General features: G+C 40.5%; 1 protein-coding gene across 3 annotated transcripts in view; it reads right to left on the reverse strand.

Annotated features, from left to right (window-relative positions):
• Positions 1–1,056: 1,056 nt before the first annotated feature.
• The window catches only part of Lhfpl6 (LHFPL tetraspan subfamily member 6), a 231,935-nt gene continuing 208,067 nt past the window's right edge, over positions 1,057–24,924 (reverse strand). For all 3 annotated transcript variants that reach the window (XM_063232660.1, XM_003477437.5, XM_013141245.3), the window contains exon 4: positions 1,057–2,198. In XM_063232660.1, the coding sequence (XP_063088730.1) occupies positions 2,080–2,198 (119 nt within the window). In that variant the 3' untranslated portion in view covers positions 1,057–2,079. The remainder of the gene's footprint in view (positions 2,199–24,924) is intronic.

The raw sequence follows: 24,924 nt of genomic DNA on the forward strand, positions 1-24,924 counted from the left end.
AAAATGATAGGCGAATTGAGGACGCAAAGTGCAATCGTCTCTTCTCTGCTGGAAACCATGGTTGAAAGGTCCTTGTTCAGCAGACAATAAGACACAATCAAATGACATTCAGCATGCTAGGAAGTAAGCATTTGAGAGCATAATGATGTTCTCCATCCCAACAGAGCCTCAGAAAATCCAGAATTTTCTTGGCCACAGTTTTGTACTCTTCTTCCTAAGGCAGCATGGATCTCACGTTGGAAAGATTAAAAGACAGGAAGCAAGTGTGGTATTCAGATATTCAAGTTAAATCAATAAATATGTATGGACAGTGTAGAAAATACAGTTTCACGTATAAGTAACTGGAAGGTTTAATTTCTGCATATGAAAAGTAGGTAATTCACAAATTAATTCAAATTGAAATTTTAGGATTTGTTATAATAACTCAAACTTGCTTAATAAAGAATATACTCATTATCTGGTATGCAATTTCTGCTCCTGGAAGAGCTGATTACTGTGGAGGGGTGAGGGGTCATGAAAGGTCTACACCATCTTCGCAGGGCAGAATGGGCATCAGCTTTCTTAAACTGCAACAACCCTTAAATCATAGGAGTGTAAAATGGCCTCCAGAACCTCAAAAAAAGTGTAGGGGCAGCAAATCACCTTCACCATGTGACAACCCTCTGACCGTCTTGGAGATTCTCAGCTCAGGCACCTCCCAAATTGTGATCTGATTCTTACTGCCCTAACCCACGCCTGAACATTGCCTATAGTCTCAACCTTAATACAAAACAGACTTGAAATTCTCATATAAGAATTGGGACATGATCAAAATCCAATGAAAGAAAGTTACAATTCTAACCACAAAGAATTTAAGCTGAAAGAAAAAAAAAACTTATCTTTAAAGCACTGAATGCTTAGAACAATACTTAATTGGATAATTACCAAATGCTTTAATGAGAAGCCCTTAAAGACAAAAGGAAGATTATCAGGACTGTCATAGTTGAAAGGCTATATTTAAGATATTAAAGGAAAAAAACCCTGGTATATGAATTAACACTCTATGACTCATTGAGCTATTGATCAAAGAGAGAATTTATTCACAGAGTTTTTCAAATACAAACAAAATAGCACTTTATAATTTTTACAAAATGAATATTGAAATACATGTGGTATAGCACATTACAATAATGGACAAAAGAAACCAAGATCTAATGACTGGAAAATGACTCTCCTTTTTCTCGTATCTTCAATCGAATTCTCTCCTCCAGTGGACAGAAAGCTGCCCCTTTCTTTCATAAGCATATCATAGCAGAAGCTTCTAGAGAAATATTGCATATCTTTGAATAATATTGAAATATGAAGGCTTAAATCTAAGCGTCTGTATAAACACTGAGAATATGATGAGGGTATGAAGTTTATCCAGGATACACAAATACTGACAGAGTGGCTTATTGGTCCATTTCTTAGGTTTAGTGTTTGCTTTATAAAGTGGTAATACTATATTTTCAATCAATACTTTTTAAAAAAATGGAGGAATGATGCACTGGTAACCTTCCCTTGAAGTCTGTGTGATGATCTAGGGGTGAGGGAGGAGCGTGTGTATGGATGTGCATGTGTGCGTGTACGCGTGTGCTTTCTGGTGTGTCATCACCTACAGGGAACGCCTGCGGGGTACCCTGCTTCCCATTTGATATTGTTTCTACTAGCCCTTTTGAGTCTCCCACATCTTCACCTTTAACAAACAAAACATAACAAAGACAAAAATCCTTGTTTGCATATATAGATCTGCTGTGTGTGTGTGTGTGTGTGTGTGTGTGTGTGCGTGTGTGTGATATACATTAACAATAATTTGTGGAATAGAATTACCCAACACTCTGCAACATTTCTAACCTTTGGTCCACTTCTCTCCATCATTCCATTCGCTCCGTATTTCCCCACACATCTTCTACAACCTTTCCTTCCTATGTATTGCTCCTGATTCCATTAGGTTTCGCTTCCTTAGCATGGCGTTGGATGAGAACCACTATTCCACCTTCTGAAGGATGCTCGGCCCCTTCCAGCCCCTGGGCCGCCTCCTCTGTTGGCTGCCGGGCTCCATCAGTAGGGGTAGTGCTTCTGCTTCTTGCCGGAGAAGCAAGCCAGCCAGGTGCACAGCAGCATGGCGGCGGCAGCCCCTGCGCCCGTGCAGTAGTAGGCCCAGCCGATTTCACACTTCCCTAGGGCAAAGGGAGGGAGAGAAGGCAAAACTGATGAGCATAAAGTGCAGGACACCGTTACTTCCTCAGGATGTGCGGTCTGAAATACCCATTGCGAGCGTGGTGCCCCTACTCAGAAGGCACGGTCAGTCATGTGCTGACAGTACTCTGCAGAGTGAAGGAAGCAAGGAAATTCGTGTGCACTTCAGAAAGATGTCAAATCGATGGTGCACACCAATCAAAAGTGCTCTCTATCTTCTACAGGAGCTTATCCTCTCTGTAAAGGCCTATTCCTTCCTGCTCATGTCCACAGTGGCTAAAGGAAAACAGGAATAGCCACAACCAGGAAACAGGAGGACGCTAATTCTAATTTTAGCTCCTCCATCCCAAATTCATATGCATGACAAGGAATTTTAGGAGAAAATTCAAAATATATGTAATTTTTTTTTACAAAAGGGCCACTGGAAAGCAGAGATCTTTTTGAAAAATAATGAGACTCATTTCAAGGATAGCAGAGTGAATACTGCAATTGACTTGAATTGTCAGATGACTCACGCTCTACAGTCTGAACTGAGGAAGAAGAACTCCCAGATTCTCCTGGCACTGACATCTATCTTTAAGAGGCATTTAAATAAAAGCACACTGACTAGGGCCCAAATGAACCCTAACTGCTTAGAGTTGGGTGATTAATAACATACCCACAATACAAAAGAATGGACTTTTTTATATTGCCTTTGCTGATTCTTGGGATGCTCTGATAAAGATCCTGAAATCTATAGAGGTTGGTGGTTTAGCCAAAATCATATGCTTATAATTATCAATCAACTCAGGCAGGATTGAAGCCTGGGTTCCAGATTCTAAAGTGTCAGAAGTCAGTGAGCCCAAACATCCCATAAAGCATCCTATCTGAATTAATGGAATGGGTTTCTGCATTCATAAACTTTTTTTTAAAAAATGATGTACAAGTTAATTCTTTTGTGTGAGCAGTAAAAAAGTCTGCTATACCGTTTATTGGAACTTCTCCTTTCTACTCCCTCGTTGACATTAGCACTGTCAATTTGAAGCCTTTTTTCCTTTGCCTTGTCTTTTTACCCCGCCTCTTCCTTTCTGTCCTTGAATGCTAAGGATCACAGGCAAGAACCTACCCCGAGCTACATTCCTTCTAATACTGCTTTGCACCTTCTTACCATCTTATCAGACAATGTGCCACAGCAACCATTGCCCTCTTCTGTGCTTGGCAATACCTTACAGTTAACACACACAACAGAACAGAGACTTCTCAGTCATGGAGCACATAAAACTATGTAGATTGGAAACCATGCTCTCTTTTTACAGGTCAGTCACTTTTGTTATTTATCTGTAGAAAACATAGTAAATTCTCTATTTAAAAATAATTTTTAAAAATGGCTTAGTTTTTTGTGCAACACTGCTTAGTCTCTTTACTAGAAGTTGGCAGGAGATGTAGTCAGGACTTGCTCTGCGTTTGAGCACACAGGCGAAGCGAGATACAGGTATGTAATTCACTGGCTTGTGGCCACCATCTGTCAACAGCAGCGAAGTTAGAGCAAGAGATTTAATATATTGAAAGTCTCCTAGAACACTGTCTCTGTACACAGATAACAAGCAATATTGCTCAGCCCTCTAATTAGGTGTCATCATTGATTTCTCCCTTCTATATCCAATAACAATAGAAAATAGTAAACACGCACTTATTATTAGTTGCACAAAATTATTATGAGTTCTCCTTGCAGTACATATTAATGCAAATCCTCATAAGAACATGATGTGTTAGGTGAACATCATCATCAACTTTTAGACACTAAAAGGGAGGCTGAGAAAAGTTCAGTAATCTGCCCAAGGATTTACCATGAGGAGCAAGAATTTTGCCCTCTCCCTTCCCAGCTCAGTCCTGTCACTGCACCTCCTCCAAGGCCTGAAGCAGCCCCAGGCCATCTCCTGATACCTTTGCTTCCTGTCTTCCCAGCCTCTCCTTATATCAACAACAGCAAAGCAGGCAGCTGTGTTTTAAAAAGTAAAACAGATCAAGTCACCCTTTTACTTACTGCCCTCCACTGAATTCTCCAAGATCTGTCTCCTTGCTGTGGCTTCTGAGACCTTCAATGAACTGGTATCTGTCACCCTTTCAGATCTCATGACCACCCTCCCCATTGCCTTTCCTCTGGCCAGCTTTTCTGCAGTGTATTAGCCTCACTGCTGGACCAAAAGCTCCACATTCAATATTCTTTCTACCCAGAAAACTCCACCTCCAGATCAATAGAGAATTTTCTGTTTCTCAAATGGCATCTCTGTAAAGATACTTCCCACATCCACCTGTTCAGAGTCACTCCGTTCTCTCCTCTCACTTTACTGCCTTCGAAGTATTTTCCATGGACTGCAAATTTGTGTGTGTGTTTAATTTCAGTTTCCAGGTTAAGAATGAAAGCTTCCAGAAAAGGAAACTTCTGCACATTTTATTCTCTACTATGCTTTGACATAGTACTTGCTCACTGTAGGTACTCAGTAAATAATTATTGACTGAAAGGTAAAGTTTACCAAAACAAAACAGAAAGAAAAGCAGCAAAGCAGGCAGACAGCTGATCCCTGAAAAATACAGTAAATCTTGGATTTTATTTTAAAAGTAACTCCAGTCTCTTTTTGGCACTGAGCTTTGTTAGAGAAGTTCCCAAACCAAGTGTGCATTTCCAGCCCCCTACAGTGTGTGTTAAATATGACAGGTTAATGGATTCTGAAGGGTCATATCTCCACCTTGGAATAGGTCTCATGGGCACAATGACCTCCATTACTACTGATAGACAGGATAAGCATTTTTCAAGGGTAAAAGAGTCCCCCTTCATGGACCACATTTGCTGACAACCATAGGCTAATGTGGCTGTGAGGCTGGGGAGCCATCTCCATTTTGAATTATTGTTTGACTAGATCAAATAAATCTAGGAGGGAGAATGAATTTAAGGCAGCTAAGAGATGACCAATGGTTTAGAACCTTCCAAAGAGTCAGCAAAATATGTGGTCTATCTGTTCCGCAGAGGGCTCACAGCACGGAATACAATCCATTGCTCATCATTAACAAGGTATTGACCTACATGCAGTTTCACAATGTAACACGAAAAGTAGAGTTCGTAATTCTTTATTAATTACTGAGGCCTTTCTCAAGCAAACGTAGCTGGTGAGGATATTTATTTGAGAATATTAAATGTGACACTAACTATATATAATAAAGATGAAAAAGGCAGCTGCTATGGAGTTAACTACCAGAGGATCAAAGAGAGGATTCTTTTTCACATAAGTTAATAAAACAGAAGTCTAAACTTCAGAGAGTATTAACTAGGAGAACTGTTACTAATGGTACATGTGCTCTACTCAATTCTTCTGGGTCCCTTTGCTGGTCCTGGGTTCTTATTCCTCAGCTTCTGTTCGAAATTTACTCCCAACAGCTGTTTCTTGCCAGCCCTTCAGAGGACCCCCTGAGCAAATGGAAGCAATTTTGCCACACCCTGACAGCTGAAGTGCACGACCTGTAGCCAGTGTGGTTTCGAGATTCTGTTGGGAGTGAGTTCCTAGGGGCTCACTGCTGCTAAGTAGGACAGATTCTGCCATGTAAGGAATGTCCTAGGGTACCTGCAGGTTCAGGCTGGCACCTCCCTCAAAGTGTGCTCAAGTCAGTCTTCACCCCACTGTCATGTTTTATATGTCAGTGGCCCCCAAGCCTCATGCATTTGCATTATGCATTTGTGATTAGTTTAATGTCTAGCACATGGATTGGGGGTGTGAGTACTACACTGGCCTAGGGATGGAGCCAGGATGTGACGTAATGGCAGGAAGAAGGTGTCTCTCTCTCTCTCTCTTGCTGGTTTCTGCCTTGCTGTTTGCAGCCACCATAAACTGCGCCCCAGCCATGCCACCCTGTCTTGGAGCCAACTGAGAATGGACTAAAACCTACAAAACTGTAAGAAATAAACCTTTCTTCTCCAAACTTTGGGCATCAGGTATTTTGTCTCAGTGACGAGTAAAAAGTAACTAAGACAGAATTTGGTACCAAGAGTGGGGTAATTTGCTGTGACTTACCTGACCATGTGTTTTGAGAGGCTTTGAAAATGGCTTGTGGCAAGAGTTTGGAAAAGTTTGGACATGTTGCCTGGATGCATAGAGCTGGAGCAGCTTAGGCTATTCTGTAGAGATTCTCGTCAGAGAATCAGGAGAGCAGAAGGCTGATAGAAAGCCTGATGCTTAAGATCAGGCTTGGGAGGTTTCTGCTGTGAAGAAGGACTGCACTGGTTGTTGGACTCCCCAAGATGTGTGTTATGACTTGGCAAAAAGTTTGTCTGCATTTTGCTCCTGCCCAGAGACTTTGCCTGAGACGGAGATTAAGGGCAATGGACTGATTAATCTAGCAAAAAAAATTTCAAGGCCAGTAGAATGTTGAGGCTGCGGTATGGCTATTGTTGGCGGCTTTTAGACAGCTTTATGTTGCAAATTAAGAGCAAGGAGCCCAGCAGGATAATTTGCAAGGCTGTGAGTTTGGCCAGAAGGAAAACTCCAGTAAAGCTGTGGACTATAAAGACAGAGTTGAGACTTTGATTCCTGAGAAGAAACAGAGAGATAAAAAAGATGGTCACAGGGCATCCCAGAAAGCAGCGGGTCTCTACCCTTTGCAAAACTGTAAAAGTGAAAGAATTTGCTCAGAGGAGAAAGCTGCAGAGCACCATGTTCCAGAATGGCGACAGAGGCAACATGAGGTTCCAGAACTGCAGCAGCCACATGAGGTTCCAGAATGGCAGCAACATAGAAAAGCTTTTCTTCACAATCAGGTTCACAGAGCCCAGCAATCCAGGCACTTGACTCCTATAGTCAAGAGAGAGAAAAGCCTGGCTACTGTTCCAGCTGGCAGCAAACCTTGGCAGCATCCACATGGCACTGATTTTGGGTGCAAAAAAAATGCACAAATTCTGAGGGTAAGAAGGCTTCCACCTCAATTGCAAAGGGCCTGGGAGGCCAAGCAGTGTGCCCCTGAGAGGGCAATATGTAAAGATGTAAGGGTGAAGCCAAAGATGCAATGGAGATCCCAAAAGTTTGAAAAAGCCAAAAACATGAATCATCCAAGAAAAGCTGCAAAAAGCGAGCAGAGAGGGTTTAAGAGAGAAGCTTCAGGAGTTAAAATTCCCGAAAGAGCCTTGGGGGTGAAATCACCCAAGCCTTTTGGAGTTTGCAACCAGATTGCTTCAAATGCCGAGCATAAAACTCTAGGACTTAATGTTCGCCCTGCTGGATGCTGGACTTGCTTTGTTTCCAATGCTTTATATTCCCCTGTTTGTAACTTTTGGAATGGTAATGTTTATCTTGTGCCTTTGAGTTTCAAAAGTGTTTAACCTTGTTTCATTTGTACAGGGGTTTACAGTTAAGAGTTTGCCATAGATATAAGAATAGACTTGAGACTTGGACTTCTCAGCAATGGTAAAAATGTTAGGACTTTGACAACTCTTAGAGATGGACTAAACATCTTTTATATAAAGGATATGCATGAGTCCTGTGGGCCAGGGGTTGAATGTCATGGTTTATGTCAGTAATGTCATGGTTTATGTCAGCCTCATGCCTTTGCATTATGCATTTGTGGTTGGTTTATTGTCTACCACTTGGATTGGGGGTGTGGTCTAGGGATGGAGCTAGGATGTGATGTAATGGCAGGAAGAAGGTCTCTCTCTCTCTCTCTCTCTCTCTCTCTCTCTCTCTCTCTCTGGTTCCTGCCTTGCTGTTTGCAGCTACTATGAACTGCGGCCTGCCATGCCACCCTGTCTTGGAGCCAACTGAGAATGGACTAAAACCTACAAAAACTGTAAGAAATAAACCTTTCCTTTCCCAATTTTGGACACCAGGTATTTTGTCTCAGCTATGAGTAAAAAGTAACTAAGCCACCCACTGTGCTTTCCCACTTCCTTTTTGCTTTCTCTTTGACACATTTCCTCGATAGCTTGAACATGAATCTTCATTGCAGAGGATGATTCCAGGGAACCGGATCTAAGATAGCAGTGGGTAAATAAAGCCTTCACTGCTTTAATCAAATGATTTTTTCAGGTTTCTCTCTTAACCCGACTCTCCTCATGTCCATCCAAGCCTTGGTGGCTCCTGGTGACCCATGGCCAGGGCAGGGCCTTCAGCAAGGGCAGCCCTATTCACTCGCTGCGTTCGCACCTTCCTGTGGGCAGATTTAATTCCCTCTCCTGTTAAGAAGGTAACTGGAGTTTCTAATCATTATTAAGTTTCTGGATTTTTTTTATTTATACTTTTAGGTGAGAGGACTGCACACGGTGTACACTGAGCCCTTTTAACTTTTAGATAGGGTCTTGTGCAGTTAGCCAGGCTGGCCTGGAATTTGCAATCTTTCTACCTCTGCCTTTCAAACAACAGATGAGATTATAGGTGTGCACCATTGTGTCCAGCCTGGATGCATCCTTGTGTATATCATAAAATACATGATTAACTCATTACACAGATGATTTAATAGAGCAAAGCTAGATGAAAGCTAAATAAAGATTAATAAAATATTTAAGGAGGTAAGAAAACATGGCTCCTGCTACACATATATTTGAGTTCATATGTATGATTTACTCATTTTGTGGTTAAAATTCAGGAACCAATTAAGGGCCAAAATGAGCAATTAGTATTCAAGGTGACTTAAAAGTATTCCTGCATTATAGAAATAAAGACTTTCATTTATTAGATAATTCATAACATAAATAATGATCAAAAGTGACTTAATGTGGATTTGTTCTAGTTTTCTTTAAAAATGACAGAAATATAGCCATTCCATCAAACTAGCTTCAAAAAATATACAAAAGTATACAAGATACAGAGTCACACATTTGGAGAAGCAAAAACTGGTCAAGATTAGTCTACTAAGAGCAAGAAATGCCAACAAAATTTGGGCAAATTTGAAGAAATGCTAACCAAGTCATCTAGCCATCCCTCTCTCCTCTTCTCCTATCTTCCTTTTGTGTCCCTAAACCATTCATTGATTCAAGAAGTATTTATTGAGCAATTGCTTCAACTAGGAATTACTGAATGCTGGGGTCTTGTTTGGGAATACGATGGATACAAACACTACTGTCAAAGAGCTTATAGTCCAGTCAAGGGACTAGGTAATAAACAATCTCAGATGATAATAGAGTGATAATTTTGATATAAGCTTTCAAGAAAACACTCAAGATGCTAAGGCAGCAAATCCTAGGTAATCTATACAGTGTGCTCAAATCAGTGAAGAAACGCCTTAAATTAGAAATAAAACTGAAGCTGAGATCTGGCAGATGAACGGGAGCAAGCCCAGTATGAATGTGGAAGAGTGTGAACTAAGGGGACGGGGAATCTAACAGAGAATGTGGACAGACTCAGGTCGAGTTGGCTCAAGTCATGGTGGGAGCCCTTTGGGGTGTGCAGCAAGGGAAGGGAAGGCCTCACAGCACTGCTTGGTGCTTAACCCTTCACCACACAGGGCGCAACCACGTCCAGAGTTGGGGAGCTTGAATTCTGAAAATTTCTTCTTTGGAATTTTCATTGCCTTGCTGGACAGAAATATGAGGTATACAACAAAGGCGAACTTAAACACCTGTTACCCATTTTGGGATGTTATAAGGGCAAGGCAGTGAGTCATCCCAAGTCTTTGGTTTCAGGAAGCTCCTTTTCTAGGGAGTACTACTCCAATCAGTCGCATCTCTCTACATCACGTTTTGTATATTGACACATTTGACAGAAATTCAGTTGTATGAAATAAAACAGAGATAAGGGAGTTTTTTCCCCCAAGATACAGTAAACTTAAAAAATCAATCATCTGGAAGTCTGTGAATAACTGGGTCTAACAGCCATAGACTGATATTGTACTTTGAACTCCTTCAAAGGAAAAAGATTATAGATTTTTTTCTGAGCATTGTTAAAACCTGTATGTTCAATCACCAACAATTAATACTATGTTTTACAGTCTTAGAAAAAAATCCTTTCTGAATACTTTAGGGTATTAGGAAAAAAGATATTTTAAATTTATATGTTTAAAATAGCATGATATTGCATGAACTGTAATGGCACTAGGTGAAACTGAGAAATACAAATATGGGGCCCTCCTGTTCCCCTGCCATGGTGATAAATGGTTGTTATTATAATGGAAACAGAAAGCATTTTACTAGAGGGCAAGTTTTGTCTGTGATCCTTTCAGGAAATTAGAGAGGCAAATCTGTTTAAACTTTCCCTTTTTTCTGTAATGCTCCATCAAACAGGACTCCAAGCTCACTTGGTTGGTAAATTGCTGCTTTCAACAATGGGGAAAACTACTCTTGACAGATAAAATAGAGGTTAATGGGACAGAAGGCAGCATATCACAGCCACACACCAAGTACACATGCAGAGGCTCAGTGGCAGCGTTCCAGGGCAGCTCTAGGGCGAGGGAAGGGTGAGGCGAGGTGAGGTGTGCAAGATTTTTGGTGCGTGGCTCAAATTAGTTTTTAATATAGCTTTTGGAAATCAAAGAAACAGAAGAAGAGCTAAAAGGGTGGAACTTTCCGCCAATAACAATGGACATCCAGTGATGCTTTCATTGTTTTGGGACATTGCAGTTTAATCTCTGTGTTTTCATTAATTTGTTCAATTAATGTTTCAAAGCTATTACATGTGATTGTGCTTTAGGCTTGTATTCTGGCGTCCAGAAAGAAGCCTGGGTCACTTAAAAAAAAGACTGATACACGTTTATGGCACAGATGATATATTAGACACTACTTGTGTGAAGACTAGAAATCCAACATTAATAATTATACACACTGTCACATAAACATGGTGTGAGGAGCTAAACAGTCAGAAAGCGCACTTGGTTTACTATTTTCATCTGTGATCCTTTCCGAAGAGAAAAGACCCAGATCTATTCATACTTTCTCAGAGTGTCCTCACCTTGAAGAGGATGAAACTGAGCTACAAGGAAGTTAAGTAATTTGCCCACTATCTCAAGTGAATGTGAAGCCTGAGTTTGAGCTTGGGTCAAACCATTCCAGATTTTTTTCCTGTAGTCAGATAACATGTAAGGAAGATCAAAACACAGCGCATTTATCTCATTGGTAGATAGTAATTATGTTTGATAAAACTGAAAGGTTTCTGCCCTACTGTAAACTACTGAATATTGTGATGGTGGTTTAACATAGTAGAAGTTAAAAAAAAAAACCCACAGTTTATTTCTCTGAGGACCACTTCCTCCTCCTTTTCCCCCTCAGCCCTCGTTACAACTTCTTCTTTCCTTTTCAATAAAGAAAATTCCAATCAGTTCCTCATGCTCATCAATGCACGCCACAAGCTCACCTGGGGCCAGAGACCATATAACCTCCTGCCCTCTGTCTCTAGCCAGAGGAGGAGCCCAACTTCATGAGCTGTGAGCTCTCTCCACATCCTCAATAAAGGCCTCTTTTGCTTCTTTTTTCTGTTGCACCAGAAAACCTAACAAAACCTTATATACCACCCCATTTCCTATATTTCATCTTGGCCCTGGGTTTTTGCTACTCTTCTTAGAAGACCTTGCATTCCATGTTCTAGGTATTAAAGGTCCACCTCTCAGGCTTGCCTCCTCAACTCCTGAGCCAGCAGAAACAAACTTGGCACTCTTGACAACCCTATCTCCTCTAGAGGATGTGGGGAGGGGAGGGTTATAGAAACTTGCTTGAAGAAGTCAGATAACAGATGTGCTCTGCATGCCCCCACACTGAGTACTTTGGATAGAACTCTGATTGTCTCAGTTCTCTGTGATGAAGGGCTCCAAGGCTTTGGGACATTCCTGTGCCCTTCCAAGGTCGCTTTCTACTCTAAATCCTCAGGAGCTTGGCTGGAGCCCCCATACTACACCTTAACTCCTACCATACCTAAAGACCCCACTGTAGGGTCCTCCATCTCCTACAATGTGCTTTAAGCACAGCACAAAGTGGGGCAACTCTGGCATTTCCTCTTCCCTAACTGCATGTCATTTGCTATGGTTGAATTCCATTCCATTGTTTAATGTGAGCGCCCGCAAGGGTTCATTATAATTAAAAGCTTTGGTCCACAGAGTGGCACTAATGCGAGGTTACGAAGTGTCTGGGAAGTGGAGATTTTGGGGGGCCCTGGTCACTGGAGGGATGCCCTAGAAGGGGATTGTAGGGTCCCAGTCTTTCTTTTTCTTTCCGTGCTCTTGCTCATGATGCAGCTGTGTGCTTTCATTATACTGTCCTTTCCTGAATGGGGCTGCCCAATCTTGGGTGTGAACCTCTACAACTGCGAGCCTAATAAAACTTTTAGTTTTAAAAAGTTAATTGCTTCGGACATTTTTTTGAAGTATGCAAACTTGACTAACCGTCTGTCACAGGATCTTCTTCTTTGTTATGCCTTTTTGCAATTTGTAATTAGAACTCGAGTTCCATGAATCCCCGGTTTATTTCTCTTTCCTTGTGATATTCTGCCAAGCTCCCCACATGCCTTGTAACCAAGTTTCTGAATCAGGACATAAAAAGCTAACTGACTTATTAATCAAGGCACAATTCAGGTTGAGGATGTAGCTCAGTAGTATAGTACTTGTGCCAGAATGTGGGTTTAATGCCCAAGAATGCATTTAGAAATTATTTACATCTTAGTAAGTCTAAAGTTTAGGTAGAGAACAAGCAGTTGTACTATATTTTATCCTTCTTTACTAACGAGGAAAATGAAAGAATCGAAGGAAAAAGAAATTAGTTCTTTAGCCTTAAATACTATAGACAAAATTTCGATAGGTCCTTGTGCTCCTGAATACATTTTTTTATGCCTCTGCATATTTAGACTCTTCATGCTCTGAACACATATTAAGATGAAGAATAAAAGGACTATGTCATGGGACCAATTGCATTTGTTCTTTTGTAAATTCAATGGACAAATGTATCGTTAGTAAAAGAGAAACAGTTATTGAATCTTTGATCTAAAACATAAAAAAGCTTTAGTTCAAACTTTGAATGGAACAAGTATGAAACCGTACCTCATGTATCTGGAAAGAGAAGAAACAGAACACCCACACTTGGGTGAGAGCCAGAAAATACAAAAGTAAAGAAGCTCAGAGACAAATCTGGGGTGTGGCTCTTTTAAAGCTTCTTTGATATTTCTTATGTTCTATTATTACTGGAAGTGTAAGCTCAGTTAATTATCAGGATTATCTTGTACGTAAACACTTGTATGGAATTCTATGTGCTCCAGTGTGCCACCCTCAAACAAATAATGAGAATGGGACTCTGCCTCCCCTGTATTACTGTCTGAAAACAGGTGGTGAAGAGATACAAAGGTAGACTTCCCCTAATCCCAAGTGCTCAGCTATTTACAGAATAGTGTAGAAGGTGCTGGCCGTCTTGAGACGTCTTAAATTCTACAGTGAGTAGGCCCAGCATCTCTCCTCCAGAACTACAAATCTTGACTCTAATATGTGAATTGTCCTTCTCAAGTTTAGGAAGCTGAAAATCAAGATTTAGACTCTTCAAGGTTGAAGGATACTCTCAACCACACAGTGTGTGCCTCAATTTATGACTTTCTCACCTGGATCAAGTCATTTTTAAGGGACTTCCCTTACTACACACTGCATGCCCAGCAACCAGGATATGGAGAGCCAAAGTGTATAATACAGACATATCTGTTGGTGAGGACTGATATCCTCAAGCTACAGCATTACTAAGTATTCTCAACCATCACAAATGCTAACGAGAGCAGGGATTTATCTGGGAAAGACAAGCTGGACATCTGCAAAGAGCTCATAATAGCACCATGTCTAAGGAGACATGTTAGGGTGAAGCTCAAAGGGTCAATTTATATTTTCCAGGGCAGCTTAATTCATTCCACAATGTGAACGGAAAGTCTAAGAAGAGGAGAATACAATACAGAAGAAGGCACCGGGGCAACGACCAGCTGTTCAAACACTGCACTCAGATATGAGTATGTGTTATGTAAGTCTCAGATTTCAATTTAAGAAAACCTACCTGCAGAACAAATTAAATGTACGCTATTTAATAGTATAAGTTGCCCTTTTGGGTTCCCACAGAAATTTTGCTGAACAGCTGTAATTGCAATTTGTTCTGTCATGTTTCTCTTGTTCCCAAAGAAATGCTTTAGCTCCACCCTTGAGATGAGAGACTGAGGACAAAGAAAAAGACAAGTTTTGTGCAATTATTCGAACTGTTTATTGTCCCCCCAGGAAGTGGTATGAGGCATCATCAGCATAGGAATTTAGTAGAAAGAAGCTATATAAGGTCTCGTATTTGTGAGGTTGCTCAAGTCCAGGAAAGCAAGGAGACGGAGAACAGGAACTGGACTTGACATACAGTTGACTTACACACTAGGGGAGAAAACACACTGCTGTTCATCTTTATTATCACTATTATCAAAGCTTTCCTCAAATATCAACACTAACAACAATGTGTAGACCTGGAAAGCAAGGTTTTTAAAAATGTTTGGTTTGAATGGTGCTGGGGTTAAACCCAGGGCCTTGTGCATAATGAAATAAGCACTCTATTCCTGAGCGTTGCACCCAGCCCTGGAGATTTTAAATAGTGCTTTATGCTTTGAAAACCATAAAGCACAAAGAAAATCCACAATAAGCAGTGAAAAATAAATTACATTTCTTGTATTAATAATGCTCTGTGTTAAACAATTAGCATGAAGTCTATCAATTAGAGTATTACTACCAATGTTAATTTCCTATTGGTAATTCTACTGCTAGATAAGAGAATGTTATTTTTAGCCTAGGATCAGAGGGTCATCATGTTTGAGAGGGAAAGAATGGGGTAATGAGGAAGGGGAAAAAAGCAAAGCAAATGGGATCATTGTAACATTAGGGGAATCTGAATGAAAGATATACAAGGATTCTTTGAATTATTTTTGCAAATTAAAATCATTTATAAATCAAAATTAAACTCATTTAAATAAAATGCAAACATACACATATACACGTATGTATTTGTATAAATAAACAGAGGGGCTGTTATAACTAAGTATAAGTGAATCAGGATGGAAGAAAAAAGAAAAAAAGGAGAATAGGAAACTATAGTCTTTTTTTTTTTTTTTTTGTATTGGGCATTAAATTCAAGACCTGCGCTTACAAGTGCTTGAGCCACTGCACTAAATCCCCAGCCCAAAAACTATAGTCTTAAATTATGAGCAAAGTAACCAAGATTATCCATATCTAGACTCTATACGTTTCCTCCCTAGGCTTGATTATGCTCTCTTTGGTTACTTTTTCCCTTCCAGGCCCATCATACTCAAATCCTTTAAAGGTACTAAAAGTTCATAAATTATCTTAGTTGATAAAGAAAAGAACAACAACCCAAATTTACTTTTTTTAAAATTTTTTGTCTTTTTCCTTTTTTATTGGTACCGGGGATCGAACTCATGACTGCCTGCTTGCAAGGCAGGCGCTTATGCTGCTGAGCTAAATCTCCAGCCCACAATAACCCAAATTTAAGATGAAGAAACAGGTTCAAGTGGTTCAAAGAATGTTTTAGGCAAAACATCTTAGACCATCTACCTAAAGGATGCCTCCAAGGGGCTGGGGATTTAGCTCAGTGGCATAAGCACCTGCCTGGCAAGTGCGAGGTCATGAGTTTGATCCCGCAAAAAAAAAAAAAAAAAAAAAAAAAAAAAGAAGAAAGAAAAAGAAAAAAAAGAAGAAGAAAAAAAGTATGCCTCCAGCAAAAGATACATTTCTCCAACCACAGACCATACTGTCCCACTCTCTTGAGTGCCCTCCATCTGTTTTCTCTAAGTATGTGCTTCTTCAACTCTGTCTAATTATTCTGCTTATAGCTCTCATTGATGTGACTTGAAATTATTTTTCTGTGACAAGTGTAGAAGACCCAACTCTATGGTGGTGGGGGCATGGGTTCCAGGTACCCATCTCTTCTTTGAGGAACCACCTAAGACCTTGTCCAGTGACACAGGGAGCAGGAAATCAATGAATATGCTGGCCATATAGCATGCAAAATAAGAAACTGTAATAATGACCATTTTTCTCACTCCCTTACACCCTTATTTGGGGTATAGATAAATCCCAGGACCTTGCACAAGCTAGATAAGCACTCTACCACTAAACTACATCACCAACCTACTGATCATTAATTATTATTCTGAAATTTTCTTGATGAAAATATTCATTGGCTCTTGTCTCAGTTACTTTTCTCTCATTGCTGAGACAAAATACCTGACATCCCAAATTAAAGAAGGAAAAGTATATTTACGTCACAGTCTGTGGAGGTTTCAGTCACAATCAGCTAACTCCAAGGCAGGGTGGCACAGTGAGGGGTAACAGTTCAAGGTGGCAGGGGACAGCAGAAGCAGCAAGAACAAAAGGGAAAAAAGCAAGCTTCTTTTCTTCTTTTATATTGTATACAGGCTCCCCACCCTGGGCTTGGTCCTTTACACTCACACCATCTCCCTAACCCCTTCTAGCACAGGCTCAGGATGTTTACAAAGTGAGGACCCTGGCACACTGCTGAACAGCCTCCTTAAACTTCTCAAGTTGACACAATGTATCAACCATTCCAGACCTCTTGCATTACATTTGCAAATCTGCAAAGCACAGCATGCACACAGTGAGCACAGCCATTCTGCCCTCTAACATCTCATCTAAAGTAAACCTCGTCCCATTCCTACAGCCACATGCAGTGTACAAATGAATCCACTTAAGTAGTGATGACATTTTAGCATGATTCTTGCAATCTGACTATGAAACCGCATGCAGGGCCTATACACACAGGATGCCATCCATCTTCTCTGGGAGAAGCCCCCTAGAGACCCAGAGCAGCACACAGGGACAGCAGGCCTATTCTCACAAATGCTTCTGGTCTGGCAAAACGAAGTGGTTCTATTTTCCACCAGGGAAACAATATTCCTTTGGAAGGAAAGGAATTTTTCCAACTGATACATCTGAAAGATTTTCTGCAAGTGAAGCATATGCACCACAAAGAAAGACTACAGGATTTTTATGTGCAATCAAAGTGGTCCCTAGGCAGCTCCAGCTGTGAATGCTTCAGGCAAGACAGGAAGGCAGGAGGGATGGGGAGCCAGGGATTATTGTGAAGGGATTAAATCTGAACAGGACAGAGCCTCTTTTAAATTCAAGCCTTTTCAAGAACCGCACATTACACTGCCATTTCCTCGTCCTTTTGCCTTTCTTCGTCTCTCACGGCTGCCATCCAGTACATCACAGTGATATAGGGGAATGGCACTCTCAACCTACTTTATGTCTGGTACGAGTTCGTGTTCTCTAGAACCGAAGAATGAACAACGGAGGTTAAGGGCAGAATATATTTATTGAGAGAAAGCTTCTGTCTAAGGGACAGAGGGGTCCTCAGTAGGTTGCCAAAGACTCTAAACTACGAGGTGAGATGGGTCCAAGGCAAGGAAAATCTGCGAACTTGTGAGATGGGACAGAACTATGATTAACCAATAAGATTAACTGTTCAGGTAAGTGATTAAATCGGGAACAAATGGGGAAGCCAGTCACGTAGAAAGTGGACACGCTCAGGGAGCAGTGGCTCTTCCCTCAGGGTGTTGGGATAGTGACATCTGGCTTTCTCAGGGTGACAGTGACCTGTTTAGAATGTCAGTCCTTAGAAAGTAGGTACATATATCTGATCTTTTGTCTGGAAGCCTGGACCACAGCAGGCAGTGTCTGTTTCCCCCACAGCTGCAAGGTATCTGGTCTTCTGCACTGGCTCCTTTGAGGACCTAGCCCTGTCTCATTGCCTATAATATTTCTATCTAACTCAGTTGCCTGTAACAACAGTCACAGATCCTAGACCAAAAGGGGACCTTGGAGAAAGGTCAATAGGTCAAGAATTGGCAGTGTTATTTTGAAAAGAGCCAGATAGTAAGGATTTTATTTCAAAAATCTTTCTGAAAAACAAATGAGTTCTGTTTTAGTCAAGAGCCAAATAAAGTAAATGAGCATGGCTCTGTTCCCATCAAATTTTATTTACGGGAACCACCAGATCCAATTTGGCCAGTAGTCACCTCAAATCTGGGCACCTCCTGTGTTTTACTCAGGAGGATGCCATTGTCCAGGACACTGAAAGGACTTCCTCGGATCGCTTCAATGTGTTCTTTCAGCGAATGACTACTTTGCTCTGTTTATAATTTGTTATTTCACAGCTCTCAAATTAAAGCAGGCTGGTGTTGCTGGACTATATTTAATCAAAAATATACTATTTGAGTGATCAGTGCATGCACTACCTAATTACTTGGCTGCATTTTAAAACATAATTTCACATACTCTGAGCAAAGAAATACAAAGTCAAGGCAAAAAAGTCAGTCAAGACCATCTTTTGTCAACAAAGCAGGACATTTGGACATACAGTAGAACCTAATATCTGCTGATTCTGTATTGATGACTCAATCTACTGTGGATTGAAAATATTCCCCTAACTTTTGTCTGAATTGAACATGAGCAGACATTTCACCATATTATAATTCCCTTCACAATACAGTTTAACACCTATTTATATAATGTTTCTGTAGAGTTAGGTAATAAAAGTCATCCAGAGGTATTTGCAGCATTTGGGAGGATGTGTTGGGTTATCCGCAAATACTATGCCATTTTATGTAAGAGAATGATGCATCCTTTGAGTGGGGTACCCAGAAGGGGTTCTGAGCTAATCCCTTTTGATGAAGTGTTTACTTCATGTCAATATTTGTAAACTACCAGCATTCTTTTTGAGATGCAGCAAAACCAGCAAGGGTTATGTCATCAGCAGCAGCTGTGGGTCAACCAGAGACGTAGGGACTGAACACTCCCATGACATAGCTGGGCAGGACCACATAGCAAGAAACACTTCTTCCTCTCAGACCCTGGCTGTTGGAATTTTTTCTTTTCATACCACACCAAACTTAGAAAGTTTTTTCCTTCACATAGATCCACCCAGGTTCCTTCCTTCTAAACTTTACACTGACTCAAAGCCTTGTATCCTGGATCTCAAGATTCTAGTAAGAATGACATGACTGTATATATATTTTAAAAAGATGGTAAAGATCCTTTGCCTATTTAGCAATCTCTCAATGCAAAGAAGTGCTAAAGAAACCAAAATAGCCCTGGTTCTTCCTAATTAAATTTCAATGTAAATATTTGAAAAGCAGAATGACTGCAACAAGTTCTGAATATTTATGTTCCAACCAATCAAATGGGCCACTGTTGTGTAACTATTGGATACTTTTTTTAGTGCCACTATGCATAAAAAGCAGTTTAGCCTTTGTCTTGTGTAGCCAGCAAATCTCTGTTAGCACACTTGCTCCTGATTCTTGTTTTTTAACCCTGAAACCACCCCAAAAGTTTCACTGAGAAAACCTGCTGTTCAAGTGGCACTGGGCCTATGTACAGGTACAGCCTTGCCTTTGTGTTCACACTGTGACCTGACACAGAATCCTGTCTCCACGTGAGGGTTGCTAAAATAACCAGCGGCGCTTTATTGAGTGTGGGGTGATAAAGTTTATCCTTTAGTGTCTGTCTATAGGTGCTATTTATAAAGGCTGCAACTGTCTGAGACAGCTCTTTCACTGGTGAATGACACAAAAGAAAATGTGAGAAAACCCAGTCTGAATGCTGCTCTGCGCTGTGCTCTGTGGCTGCAGCCAAGTTTCCAAAAACCGGTGGGCAGAATAACTGCATTACACTGGGATGACACTTTGTTTGCCCTGCCTGTCTGTTTCCACCAGTCACCAAGCAGCCTTTGGCTGTTCTGGGTGTCCAGTTAGACTGGACTGGGTTGCAGCAGCGGTGCTCTGACGTGTGGTCATCAGCTTTCAGCCTGAGAGCTTCTCTTTGATGAACTCTCCGTGCTTACAAAGCAGCTGCTGGGAACAAAGCTAAATATAATTTGGTCAAGTTCAATTTTGTAACACTTTTTGTAAATTCCAATACCAGGAAGATGGAGAGGAGTAGCTACTCTTTCACAGCCTCATTTCCAAGTTATAAGGAGAGCAAGATGCAGGCCAAATCCTGCCACACATAGAAATACTTATTTAACAAACAGCCACCAAAGAGCTCCTCAACCTCTCTGCGAGCTAGTTAAATCCTAATTTTCCTTCTCTAGCTCTGTCTCTCTGTCTCTCTGTCTCTCTCTCTTGCTCCCTCTCTCTGAAATTTTCCAAATCTATTTTCAAGACAAGAAACAGACCCATCTGGGGATGATCAGGCCAATTTTAAGAGCAACACAGCCATATCTGGTTTGAATCATTAAAGCTGTATCAGTTGCCCCAGTACTAAAATATGCACCTCCAAACTGGTAAGGAAAAGTCATCAGCACCCAATTTTCAAAAAGTTCGCTTGTCCATTTTTCTCCTGAGGATGTAGGGAATCATAGCTTCATAAAACCAAAGACTCAATATCTGGCCCAGGACGGCCCCATGGGACCATGCTTCAACCTTGTGGCCAGCATTTGTTTTATTTCAGACTGTTCAGAGCCTATGACATTGCTTGGTAAATATTTTGAATATCACTCAGAATAATGGCGCTGTGCTCACATGGATGCTTCAATCCTTTTACACAAGCAGAAAGAGCAACTCTTTCTAGTTTAGCTACTACAGTTGTGAGCATCTTTAATGCCACAATGAAAGTCCATTTTTGAAGCTTAATTATGCAAATTACTAAAACATTAATCTCACCAATAAAAATCCATCTCTGACAACTGATGTGCTAATTAGTAAAATTTCTAATGTTAGCCAGGATCTGAATGATGGTGGCATTTGTCCTGGCAGCAGTGGGTATCTAACCTGCAGTATATACTTGGGCTGTAGTTTCCTCTAAATAACAGGCACATGGCACCATCTATGTTGAAGAAATTTTAGGTGATTTATAAGCATTATAATAGCGATGTCAAGAATTGTGAAAGGTGTGAGATTTTAAATTCAAGCTAACAAGTTAGGCTGCCAGAACTTCATGGATTTTCACAAGAAACGGAAGTCTCCCAAATGAGACTGTGTTCCTCACACCTCTGACTGGGAAGCAGGAGGAGCCTAATACTTGCATCGATTCTCCTTGCCTCCTGTGTTCCACAGAGCTGCAGCAAACACAGTGGATTTGTGTCACAGCTGAGGGGCCCCAAATTGACTTTTCTGTCACGGGCTGCAAGAGAATCTGCCTGACTGCTACCTAGAGGAAGGTAGTATTTATTATACTGGAGAAAAGAACCAGGCCTCTCCGCGGTGTTTGGAGACCGTTTACCATACAAGTATTTTTTAAAAGATCATCTAGAACAAAGTGCTCTGCTACAAGATGTGCTAACATGTGAGACTGGAGGAGACCCATCTCCAATGTTGTTTTTCAGAGGTTCTAAACATTCAGATATCAGGAACCGTACTCTCTCCAAAAACAGTACATGTCCATATCATATAAAAATCATATACTATCTCACTAGTTTCATAATTTCTCTGAACCCTATTAATAAACAATGGGCCCTGGTAGTGGTCTGGAGACCTTACTATTAATATAACCTGAACTCATTCAACAGTGTCATTAAAACACAAAGTTGTAACTCAAAACAGTGTATTTAGCTAGATATACAACTGATGTGTTCTGCTGTCCAAAGCATGATCCCAGGTCAGGAAGTTAAAAAAATTCTGGCCAGAGCATACAAAAGCCAGAGCTTCAAAGATATAAGGCCTCTATAAACAGAGAACTGAGCAGTGTTCCCTTAAAGCATGGCTCCATAATGATTCATGGTGATTACAAAGAACAAGAATCAGAAGCGAGGAAATAAGAAAGGCATAATTAATAGCAGCAATGAATAATGGATGATGGTGTGATTTAAAACTATTGCAAAACAACAACAAACCCAATGGGAAGTAAAAATTCCCTTCAGGCTTGGTTATTTAGGGGAAGGGCAATAGCACTGTCCCAAAGTCCACAGCAGTTAGGACAATCTAACCAGTAATGATAAAAGAGGGGCTTGTTTATGTTTGATATATTCTCATCAAAAGGATAGGGAAGCAGAGAATACAACCTATACTGTTTCACCAGAGCCACAACAAGGACTATCGTTGGTATTTAAAGCAGAATTGGGGAACTAACATTTGGTGTATTTCTTCCCCATGCAAAATACTTCCATAATTTGTCCTTTTAACAGTCACCTAAAAAGCAGGTTCCTCACCTTCTTTTAGAAGAGAGAGAAGTGAAAGAGGGAGGAAGGGAAGGAGGTGAAGAAATAGAAAGCGGGAGAGAGAGAAAGAGAGAGAGAGAGAGAGAGAGAGACAGACAGACAGACAGACAGACAGACAGACACTCAGGCCCTCGAGGTTAAATAAGTGATTCAGAATCAAATAGCTATAAGGAAGTAAAATTGAGATTCAGATCAAGTTCATGGTTTGTTCATTTTTTGTTTTTCCATAAACTACTCCTTTAAGGAAGGAAAATATATTTACCGGGAATAATTCATTCCTCTGGTATTTTCTGAAAAGTGCTGATAAATTAAGCCTTCCACACATACTACTTATTTAGTGAATTTTTCGGTATGACCTTACTGTTTGTCCACATTTGCCAGCTTGAGAATCACACTAGAAGTCACATTAGTATTTTCATCATTTGATTATATTTTCTCCAAAAAACTCTCCTGATGAATTACTAATCAGTGGTGCATCCCATGGCTTTTCCCTAGCTCGGAGAGATCTGTTAAGAGAATGAGGCTACTCTGCATTTTTTTATGATGGAATAAAGGCACAGATGCACAGTAAAGTCACTCACATGTAAGTAAACAGATCTAGACGAATATTTTTTTTTTTAAGACAGGTCTCACATGCAGTTCAGGCTGACCTTTAATTTTGTAGCCCAGGCTGGTCTCCAACCCGCAGGGATCCTCCTGCCTCAGCCACCCAGGTGCTGGGATTAAAAACTTGCACCACCATACCTGACTTCAATGTGAATTCTTAACTCTGAAGCAGAACTTTTGTTCTTGCTTCTTGTTTTTTTGAATTTTTGTTTTTGTTTCTTGGTTTTTTTGTTTTTAGTTGATGCAAAGATCTGAAAGACCCCTCCTCCTATTTGCATGTATAGATAAGTTTCCCAAAACCAGTAAAAGGTCTTTCCTCAGTATTACTATTCAAAACATTTGTAACTCAATTAAACACATTGGTGACTCTTTTCCATGATTCCCTTGAGGGCAGGAAGCAGGCAGGGGCCTTCCCCAGGAAAGTCAGTATTATACTGTCAGAGCCAGGTGGAGTTAGGGTTCTTTATCCCAAGTCCTAACTGCCAGGAAATCTTGATAAATGTTACAGATTTGTTAAAAATGATGTTCAGATAGCCAAGATGCCTTAACTGTCCTTTCTGTCTTGTATATCTCATTGACACAAGCACTTCAACAAAGTTCTTACTGAGCAACAAAAATACCTTCCCAAAACAATTAAAGTTAAAATTAGTGTTTTTCTCGCTCTAGATTAAAATTCCAATGGAACATAGCAGAAAACAGTCGAGAGTGTATTAAAGAATAACTGCTCATATTCCTAAACTTCTTCAAGTGCTTTACACTAATTCTAAAAAGGCATACTACTCAGGTATCTAATTATCTTGTTTTTAATTTTGAGGAAAAAAATGCAGGAGAGTCTTAAAGGAAGAGAGAATATTTCCTTCAATAGTTCTTGAGATGCAACAGCTGTATCTCAGGAAATCTTTTTTCCACAAGTTTTCTAAGAGATTTTCCCTTTTTTCTGCAATTGCTGAATACCAGCTGCAAGCTGGCATGGATGTAAAAATAGGAATCACTCTTTAGAAATTAGGAATAAAGTAATTCAAAGCAAATATTTTTCACCCATCAGGGTATTTGGTTCTTGAACTATGACCCTGATCCTGATTATTTTTTCTTTTTGGGGGACATGATTGAACCATTAGTCCCTAAAGATGAAAGCCACAGCTCTTGGCAGGGTACCTATGACCAAATATACACAGCGACATGAACCCAGCTGCCATTCTGATGTCAAAAATTAGCAGTAAGGATTCTCTGTACTCCCTTCTTTTCTCCTTACTTGGCCACCTTGTTTTAATCATTTCATAGATAGCAGATACATGGCATATGGGTAAGGATCGTTTTATCTTGTTCACAATTTCATGCATGTAGCACAACCTGGTACCTAGAGTATGCTTTAAAGGGTTTGATGAGTAAATATATAAATCTATTGAATGCCAAACACTAAGATAAGCACTTTAGGTGCAAATCAGAAACTTACCAGGCTGTGGATAGGGAAGCAAACAATTAGATCTATGAGTACACAGAAAGGAACACCTATAAGTTACGCAGGGCAGAGGCATATACTAAGTTATAAATAAAATGGAGATATTTATGTCCTCACTTTGTTATGAAGGAACCCACTAGAATGGGCAGGTTGAATGAATGTCTCAAAAATAAACATTTTAGTCTCCTGGATGAATGTGTTCTGGGACAGATGGCAGACAACTCTTTATTATATGAAAATAGGCCCTTAAGAAGGTTGAGTGGCCTGAGAAGCTGATTGGTTTTTGTCTTGGAGCTGCCTGCCTGAACACGTCACTCAGCCATGTCTCCACTTGCCAAGTAATGTTGCCTCAACCTGTGGAAATTTCCCAGCATCATTTGGAGCTAAGATCCAGGGTGCCCCAGGGATCCCCTGAATCTAATCAGTTCAAGCGTTGGTTTAATTCTCAGTTGTTCTCTGACTTTGCTCTGTCATCCTGCACCAAGGGTGTCCAGGCTCATGCTGAACCTTCTAAAAG

The sequence above is a fragment of the Cavia porcellus genome, unplaced genomic scaffold (genome assembly GCF_034190915.1).
Source record: "Cavia porcellus strain 051 isolate PalLab524CR breed Dunkin Hartley unplaced genomic scaffold, mCavPor4.1 scaffold_21, whole genome shotgun sequence".
Classification (NCBI taxonomy): domain Eukaryota; kingdom Metazoa; phylum Chordata; class Mammalia; order Rodentia; family Caviidae; genus Cavia; species Cavia porcellus.